Source organism: Myotis daubentonii, chromosome 14 (assembly GCF_963259705.1).
Source record: "Myotis daubentonii chromosome 14, mMyoDau2.1, whole genome shotgun sequence".
Classification (NCBI taxonomy): Eukaryota; Metazoa; Chordata; class Mammalia; order Chiroptera; family Vespertilionidae; genus Myotis; species Myotis daubentonii.
In genome coordinates this window covers 53,853,401-53,862,669 of record NC_081853.1, presented here as the reverse complement: position 1 = coordinate 53,862,669, position 9,269 = coordinate 53,853,401, and the positions used below count along the sequence as shown (strand labels likewise).

The window sequence follows — 9,269 nt, the reverse complement described above, 5'->3', positions numbered from 1 at the left end:
ACCTCTTCCCACTCCTGTCACCTATTCATAAGGGGACTTCTCATTTCTGATGGCTCTTACATCCCTGGCTGTAAGAAATGGTGCTAAAAACAATTTACTGGGTGGCTCTTTGGGAGTCAGTGACCCAGAGGAAGGCCAGCAAATGGCTTTTTATTCACCACTGGATGCCTTGTCAATGCAGTCAACTGAACCAGGAGTTGTTTATCATTATTATGGTTTATATTATTAATACTACTATTTTTCAAACATGTGTCCAGCATAATCCTTGCCCCGAGTGAATAAGTCACAGTGCCTGTCATCTGCCACATTGGCAGATATGTTCATATAACTGAAGGGTTCAGTCAACAAATATTTATTGGGCAACTGCTATGTACCAAGGAAATGAAGGTAAAATATGGTAGCTCTAACACTGAGTACCTACAAAGCATTAGCAGCAGGCCTGAGGTGCTAGGGAATTAATGACCCCTCCCCGGAACTGCCCTCAATCAGCCATGGACCGGAGCTGATGTACACATGCCTCAGCTCCCTTGGCCCTGAAGGTGACATAACTCTGACGAATATGTTCCACACCGGCCCCGTGTGTTCCCCAGTGGGATTAAGTACCACCCACCCGTGTCACTGGACATTTGTCATTGTGATGTTGCTATTGCCTTTCTTAAGCCAGCCTGCTTCACTCCTCCTGGTGGCGTTGGGATTTGTGACCCTGGAATGACAGTCTCCAAGGTCCTCCCCAGATTTAAGATTCCTTGAGTCCACCCACCTTATAGAAACACCAGTGAAAGAATGAGGCGCTCTTCCAAACCCAGGCAGGGTGCAGTCTGTCATGGACTAAATGTTCATGACCTCCCAAAATTCATATGCTGAAGCCCTAACCCCAAAGGAGGTGTGACCTTTGGCTGGTAACTAGGGTTGGCTAAGATCCAGGAGGGTGGGGTCCTGGTGATGGAACCAGAGCTCTTGTAAGAAGAAAAGCAAGGAGCTTGCTTTCTCTCTCCACCATGTGAGGACACAGCGAGAAGACAGGCATCTGTAAGCCAGGAAGAGAGATCTCACCAGGACCTGACTGTGCACCCCTCCTCCCATCTTGGTCGGGGCTTTTTGTGGCACCGCAGGAACAGGGGGGCATATCTGGAAGTGAAGGGAGAGCTAACACCCCTTTCGCAGCAGCCAGTCAGCCAGTCAACGTGCATGGGAGTTGGTGGGTAGATGCCCCAGGCTCTCTACCGGCCTCAGGTGGGCTTGTTATGGGGCAAATTCCAAGAGGTGCCTCACAGAGTCCCCATGGGATTGAGGCCACAGCAGTGACCTGCCACCAACATGCACTTGGTTGTCTCCTCTCTCCCCTGCACCCTCGCCCCTGCTCCATGACATCACTCCCAAAGGCAGTTCCTGCAGCCACATGCCCGTCTCAGCCCTGCTTTTGTGAGCACACAAACTAAGACAAGAGACGCTAAAGGAACTCATCCTTGCGAAAAGGAAATGCTGTTCACGACAACCACAGTGACTGCTTTCTTTCCGTCGATCGTTCCCTATATTGGCAGATGGCACTGGCTACGTGGGCCTTCGAAAACTTCTAAGACAAATAATGGCATTTCTAATACGTGTCCAAGAGAAAAAAACTCCAGACCCAAAATAGAAGTTCTCAAACTAACACGTCTCTAATGACAGCAAACAGTCTCCTGACCTCCTTTAAATGGGGATCACTTGTAACAAGTTTAAATCCTATGAATAATAAATTAGGAGGCTCTGGAAATTCCACTCAGTTTTCAACAAATGGGGAGTTCTTTTCACCCACAATCAGATGGAAATTTCTAGATTCCAAAGCCAGTCAACAGTCACAAGTTTCCTCTCACTGCTACTGTCTCTCAAATGCCGCATGTGGACATGGTTCCCATGTTGACAGCCCCCTGGGTGAAGGCAGGGACCCTCCACATCAGGGCCCCAGCCAGCACGACTCACTAGTCCTTTTTCTGAGACAAGAGGATGGCGTAGGGTAAAACTGAATTACCATCTCACACTTGGTGACATACAAAACCTCCAAGCCAGGTAAAAGCCCTTGGTAACTCCCCTTGTCTTCATTTGCACTGAAAAGCAAACTCATTTTTCTTAGTAGTGAGGTCTACATAGCAAACAGCCTAACGGGGGCCTCTGGCAGGGGCTGGCATGGGTTCATGCCAACCCCATGCCCAGGCTCCCAGACCCTTTCCCTGCTCCACCTTCTCCCCACCAAGCTTCTGCCCCCCACCCCCACCCCAAGACCCCAGGAGAGCATCCCCACAGTCCCTCCATGCCGGACCCGACCCGAGGCTGAATACAGATTCCCATTTTGAAAGAAATTCTCTAAATCTTTCTCCAGGAGGCAAAGGAAGGGCAGGAAGGAGCTGAGGGCCCCTGATGGATCGGATGGATTGCGGATGGGTAGCGACCCTCAGGTCCCAGGCTGGGACTGTGTGCCACTGGAGAAATGGGGTTGGCAGAGCCCTTGCAGGGTCGCTGAACTCTGGCACCAGGTAGCAGATGTCAAAGGGGAGATGGGTGTGGGCCCCCTCGGCTGGCTGGCTGGGATCGCCCGCTTCCGAGCCAGGGGCGCGATGCGCAGGGAAGGTCACACCAGTGCCTGGGGGTCTCCCCTTCCCATTGGGGGCCGGGCCAGTGAGGACGGGTGAGGTCTCATCTCAAAGCGGAGCAACCTGAGTCTGGCGAGCCTGGGCCGGGTGCGAGTGCTCGGGTCCTGGGGAAGAAGGGCAGGGTAGATGCCGACGGCAGCGGGAGACCGGGAGAGGGGGGCTCTCCGGGACGCTCGCTGGCGCCGCTTGGCGACCAGAAGCCGCGAGCGCTGCGGGCGCCCCAGGCCAGGAGGTACCTGGGTCCCGAAGAGAACCCAGCCCTTTCCCCAACTCTGAGCAAAGCCCGAAGGCGCGCCCTCCTTCTACAACTGCGGGAACCAGAGGCCCGGGTGGCGGAGCGGGATCGACCAGATGGCCCGGCCCACTGACCCAGCGTGCGCACTCTCAGGGCCTTGGAGGCCTGCGAGGGTCTTTCCTAGGGCTGAGAAGAAAGTAAAGACCTTCCTCCCTGCCCCCAGGAGGCAGTTCCTTGGTCCAGAGACCAGCCGCAGCCTGGGCTGCTCAGAGGGGCCGACACCCCCTCGCGCTCAGCGTTGCACTTGGCTGACACCAGCCCTGGCCAGTGTCCCCCCCACTTTCCTGTCCGGCCCCTCGCGTCTAAACGCGGGCAGCTTCTCATCCGGGAGGAGATCCGAGTCTTCGGCTCCCCACCTTGGAGCGCCCGGTTGCTGGACGGGGCAGGGGAGAGGGAGCAGGACCCAGCCGGGGGAGGCAGCGCGGGGGCTGGGCACCGGACACCCGCGGGGAGGGGTTCACCCGATTTCACGGGGCCACGGCCCCCTCTCTGGCAGGAGCCACTTCCCCGGGCTGTCGCCCCAGCAGCCGCCCCCGAGCACGTGCCGCCGCGGGGCTGCGTCAGCGCTGGGCGCGGAGCTGACTGGCCGGCGGCGCCGGGCGGGGCTATTTAAGCGGCCGCCGCGCTCGGCCCCTGAACTTGGCCGCTGCCCGCCGCTCCCGCGCAGAACCGCGAAGCCGGCGACTCCTGCTCAGCAGGTAGGTCCCCGCTCCCCTCTCCCAGGGGAGCCGAGTGGCGAGCCCCCGAAGAGCCCCTTCCGTTCTATGTTCCTGTTTCTGTGCCGTCTCTCCTGCATCTGGAAAGACGGGTCTGACAGTGAGGGCTGTAGGGGGGTCGGGGGAGTGGGGGTGGGGGTTTGAGCCGCTGCGTCCTTATGCGGGCCAGGCGCGGGGACGTCTGTCTGCTGGGATTAGCGGGCGCCTTGGGGCTGGTTTGCTGGATGGAGCAGTGGTTACAGTCTTTTTCGGACACACCGCGGAGAGCGCCTAAGACCGAAGTTCATCTCGCTGAACATTGCGGCGCGGTTCCTCGGGGGAGGCGTGTGTTCTATTTGCCCGCGGATCTAACACACAGCGGAGCCTCGCCAGCCACCGGAACCGAGCCCATGGTCCTGACTCTTGTTCAAACCCTGCCTGTGCCCGTCCCCTAGTCCACCTTGAAGAAACTTTGTAAAGATGGCTTTTACTTATCACCCCCACATTTTAAACGGTGCTTCTCTTCCCCCCCACCATGTACTCCCCTACCTAAGGCTTCTTAGCTGCCTGGGAAGGTGCTACCTTCTTCCGGGGTCCGGGATCTCCCATCCCGGCTTCCCTGTAGGAGGTTCCCCCCCCCCCCCCGGCCCGCTGTCTTTCATCTCTTGCTTTGGCCGTTAGAAGAGAGACCGCTGCAAACACGTCCCCAAAGTTAAAGACAACAGGAGGTTCCTTCTGCTAAACAGGGCAGACGGCAGGGTCTCTGTCCGCCCCCAGACGGCGGTGTCGTTCACCCAAAAGATAAGCCGCATGCGCCCCAACGCGCGTCCCGGGGCCGCTGGGCTCCGTGCGCTCGGGGAGCCCTGGTGCTGGTACCCGCCCGCGAGTCTGTGGACTGAGCCCTCTTCTCCGTTCCCGGGGTGCCCCGACCCTCCGCGAAAGCACAAGCCGCCTCCTCTCTTCGTTCACAGCTCCCCTTTGCTCTGCAACCATGAAAAGCGGCGTGTGTCTGTGCGTGCTGGTGGCGGCGCTGGCGGCGGGCACCCTGGCGCAGCCCGTGCCTCCCCCGGACCCCGAGGGCCCTGGGGCGCAGCGGGACGAGGAGGCGCCCCGGAGACAGCTGAGGGCGGTGCAGAGGGTGGACGGCGAGCCCCCAGCGCACCTGGGCGCGCTGCTGGCCAGATACATCCAACATGCCCGGAAAGGTAGGCTGCCTCCCCTGCCCTCCTCACCTGCGCCCCTGCGGGACTCCCCATGCGGACCCTCCTCTCTAGCGGCTGCCTGATCGAGGCGGGCAAACCTTCCAGAGGAAAGGTCTCTCTCTCTCTCTCTCTCTCTCTCTCTCTCTCTCTCTCTCTCTCTCTCTCTCTCTCTCGGTAAACTGTGCCCGGCAGTGCAGTTTCCTGGACGCCCTTTGCAGCAAACGGAGAGTTATTAGTAATTTGGGAAACTTTTTTTAAAGAGCTTTCTTTAAACTAATGTTTGGCATGGTGTTGCTGATACAGTGCTGCACCATATTCTGGAGACATGAAAAGAGAATTCCTGAGCAAACGGCTTCCCCGCAAAGGGCTCGCAGATCCATCCAATAGCCTCTTCTGTAAGTGCAGAGGGACCGGCGCCCAGCTCCTGGCACTCCGAAACCCTCTAGCAGGAAGTGGTCCTTGCTACGCACACTTGAGTGCCCACTGCAGAAAGGAGTGACAATGTGTCCGTTTCCGCCAACGTCTGTAACTGGAGGAGAGGGCCAGTAGCAGGTTTGAGCTCTTGGCAGTGATGTAGCATCATTGCCCAACAAGATCCCCGCTTGTGATTTTGCTTTGGAGCGATGTCCCCAAGTGCAGCCTCAGCAAAGTCCTTCTCCAGGAATAAGGTGGCCCAGGGGCTCCCCAGCTGAGTGGCTTACAGGACCCTCCTCCCTCCCCGCCAACCCACCCGCAACCCGCAACCCGTCCGTTTCCTGGACCCGTCTCATCTTTAAAGAGGGAGGAGGTGAGAGAGCCACTTTGGGTGTGTTTCAGAGGGAAGCTTGTCCACATCTAGGCTCCTAAGGGATCGTGACTGCGATTGAGGCAGGTTTTTTCTATCAACTTTATCCACGCGGATGGTGAACACAGCGATGGGTGGGGCGGTCTGGACAATAAAACCACGGCAGACACTGCTGGGAGGGACAGGGTGGCTCCTTCTCAGGAGGCTCACTTACCCTACTGGTGTGCCGGGCCTCGGTTTGAACCCTCACTCCGGTCTCCTGAGGGCTTCTCTCTCCAGAGTCTCCTATGGTTTCCTGCGAAGGTGAGACCAGGACCTTTTAGAGCAGGCGATTTCAGAAGGAAGGAACAGATGATTTGTTATATTTCTTCCTCTCTTTGGCAAATTGTCTCAACTACCATCTTCTTTTTTTAAAAATATATATATATGTTTTTATTGATTTTTAGAGGGAGAAGAACGGAGAGGGAGAGAGTGATAGAAACATCAAGGCTAGAGAAACGTCACTGATTGGCTGCCTCCTGCATGCCCCCTACTAAGGATGAGCCTACAGATGGGGCATGTGCCCCGACTGGGAATTGAACCAGGGACCTCTTGGTTCATGGGTCGACACTCAACCACTGAGCCACACCGGCTGGGCCCAACAACCATCTTCTGTTTTACTTCCCTGCTAATTAAATTGAAGGAGGTGGACTACCAATCAGCAGTCAGAAAGCCTGAAAACTTTTGAGGCGCCTAGTGATTGTCTGTCTGAAAGGTATTGAACTATCTGTCCTTAGATGTGGGTTGCATTTCAGCCGGGCCAGTCTGGTATGTCCTTGGCTTTTCACTGAGCCATAATCTGGACTCTCCTCCCCACTTGCAGGAAAGATGCCCAAGAAACAGTTCTGGGAAGGGAGTTAGTCACCAAACCACTTCCCTAGAACTGACCTTGACTTTCCCCCACACATCTTAGCCTGGAGTCATGCTCTTCTACCTGAAGAATATGAACAAAGAACAAATATTTACTAACATAAATACTATACCGTTTCTTGGATGATTTGACATATTTTGAGATCGAAGCAGATTTTTTACTCAACTGTGGGATATGTTATGCTTAAAGAGTCTAAAGAGGGAATGCACTCTTTGGGCAGCACTGAGAAGTTTGGCGTTAGGACTTGTCTGCGGAGGTTTCAAAGTCCTGAGGAGAAGCGGGTCCCTTGGGGAATGAGGGGTGTAACGGACACCTGCCCCAAGCCCAGCAAGGCCCCGGTGCTACAAAGAGTGGGGACAGTGTTCCCAGTACAGTGGGACCACTGAGTGGGCCTTTGTCCGTCTACCCTTGAAGCCACCTTGGCTTTGCCCATGGAGGCCCCTGAGTTTGCACAAGAGGAAGCTTTGTGCTGATTTCCTCCCAGGAGGCCCTGTGTGTGATCTCTGGGCTGGGTCTGTGTCACACGCACCCGAAGAAAGCACCTCTTCACGTCCCCGCTCCCTCGCTGCGCTGAGACACACAGAGACTCGTTCTGTTCCTAAGGACTTACTTGCCATCCCAAAGGGCCCATTTCAGACTCAGTGATTGCATTTTGGTCAAAATGGCTGAATTAAATCACCTCTTTATTGCCTCTCTCTCTGCCCACCCTCCTCCGATGCTACTGATGTGCTGAGTTCTGAGGTCTGACGGTGCCTTTTTCTTAATAGCTCTTTTTTTAAAAAAGAAGGAAGCTTTCAAATGAATGATTTTTAAACAGTCTTTATCTAGCAACAGGACCTGACTCCCTTCTTTCTCACCATTCCAACAACAAAATACTGTCAGCGCTTTACCTTGACAAGAGCCAGGGGTGCTCAGGGATAGAAAGGAGTGAAGGACAGACATGGGGGGGGGGGGACTGGGGGAGGCTCGGTGGGCCTCTGCTGAGGGCCAGCTGCAGGGCCAACCTCGCCCACGACTAGTACATTCTGCCCTCCATCCAGTTACACAGACCTGGGTCCTTCTCTTCTCGTAGATTCTAGCCCAGCGATCCTCCCCCCGCCCCGCCCCCCACAGCTCTTTGATACCTTTAAGAGGGTGCACACGCCTGTTGCCGGGCTCACTCCATTGTTCTCCTTTGCAAACGGAACTAGCGATGTTCTAGGTGTAACGGTCCTGTTTCCTCCCTCCCTGCCCCTATAGCTCCCTCTGGCCGCATGTCCATGATCAAGAACCTGCAGAGCCGGGATCCCAGCCACCGGATCAGTGACCGGGACTACATGGGCTGGATGGACTTCGGCCGGCGCAGCGCTGAGGAGTACGAGTACCCCTCCTAGGGCCCCAGCCCTCGCCAGGGCCACCGGGAGCTCCCTCCTGGCCCCCAGGAGGCAGAATAACAAAACACTCACACTCACAGCTCATTGTCTCTGAAGTCTGGCATTTTAAATGCCTATTATTAAGTTCTCAATGTGAAAACCCTGTAGAGATTGTCTGGCGCAGCCACGCACCTCAGCAGAATCGTACAAACGGGAAGGCGAATGTCTCCCTCCCCATGTCGCTATGCTATTAAAGTGATTTCATTCTGTGCCCTTGCACCCGTGTCTCCCGAGGGCAGAGGGCCCCCCAGAAGGTGGGAAAAGAGAAGCCTGATTCCCGTGCCCAGGGATGAAGTCCTGCTGCAGATGGTCCCAGGCAGGGCAAGAGAAATGAGGGGGTTGGGGGGAGGGCAGAGAGCTGACTTCAATGCTGCAGGTGGGGGGTGGGAGGACGTGTGTGTGTGTGTGTGTGTGTGTGTGTGTGTGTGTGTGTGTAAGGACATGTGTGACAGCTGCACCCTGGTTCCTGGGCCCCAACTGGGCACCACTGCAGACAGACAACCCTCCCTTCTTGGATCGAGCCCCCACATGTCTGGGTAGAGCCCAGAGTGGCAGCTGGAAGCGGAGCCACAGTAGCGTATGTGGAATTTGAGGTGGCTTTGAGGGGACCTGGTGGAGCTTACTGGGCAGGGGGGGAAGGGAGCCTGAAGCCCTGGTCCCCTAACCCTCACTCAACGCCACCCGGGGAATTCAGGACGGCCCCTCCTAACTGCCCCGCCTTGCTCTGGTCTCTGCCAGGAACCGGGGCATGTGGCCTGGCTCTCCCTCGGCCTTGTCTCAGGATTCTGGTCGCAGTTCTGCAGCTAAGCTAGTGAGTCTCACAGCAGCTCGTGAGCTCTGCTTTCAGGGAGCCTGGGGACCCCCACGATTCCCCTGCCTCCCCCTCTTCCTCCTCTCTCCCACCCTTACCGGCTCACTCCTCTCCCCCCACCCCCTCTGCCAGCTGCCCCACTTGAATCCCTCCAGCTGGCAGGGCCTCCACCCCAGGCCACTCCTCCTCCAGCTGTTCTGGCCCTTTGCACCCCCAGCTCTGCCCATTAGGGCAGCTCTGCGGGCTCCTTTTTGCTGACCCACTGAGATGTACAAGTTGAAAAAAACAACAGCTATCACACCCTTTCCCTACCCCCACTCCTGTGTTATAGGGAACAAACTTGCCTAAGACCACGCAATGCATTGAAGATGGAGCCTGCAGCCCTCTGGGGAGTCAGCTCCTGCCTGGCTGAGGCATACAGTTGCCGGTGGTCCCTGCACCTGTGGATGGCTCTGAACCTCAGCTCTGGGAGGCCCAGCCTGCCCTGACCGGTGACCACACAAGTCTCAACGTGGTCAGCAGCCAGAGGGAAG

General features: G+C 56.5%; 1 protein-coding gene across 1 annotated transcript; it reads left to right on the top strand.

The window, feature by feature from the left end:
- Positions 1-3,506: 3,506 nt before the first annotated feature.
- On the top strand, positions 3,507-8,098 carry CCK (cholecystokinin). Its single transcript, XM_059662933.1, has 3 exons — positions 3,507-3,620; positions 4,589-4,822; positions 7,753-8,098. The coding sequence occupies exons 2-3, from the start codon at positions 4,609-4,611 to the stop codon at positions 7,884-7,886; spliced, it is 348 nt and encodes a 115-aa protein (XP_059518916.1). The 5' UTR covers positions 3,507-3,620; positions 4,589-4,608; the 3' UTR covers positions 7,887-8,098.
- The last annotated feature ends 1,171 nt before the right edge of the window (positions 8,099-9,269 follow it).

Bases quoted from the DNA above. Each gene is read 5' to 3' on its own strand.
- CCK (XM_059662933.1), top strand. From the start codon at position 4,609: ATGAAAAGCGGCGTGTGTCTGTGCGTGCTGGTGGCGGCGCTGGCGGCG. The intron at 4,823-7,752 runs GTAGGCTGCCTC...CTGCCCCTATAG, and splicing joins CATCCAACATGCCCGGAAAG to CTCCCTCTGGCCGCATGTCC.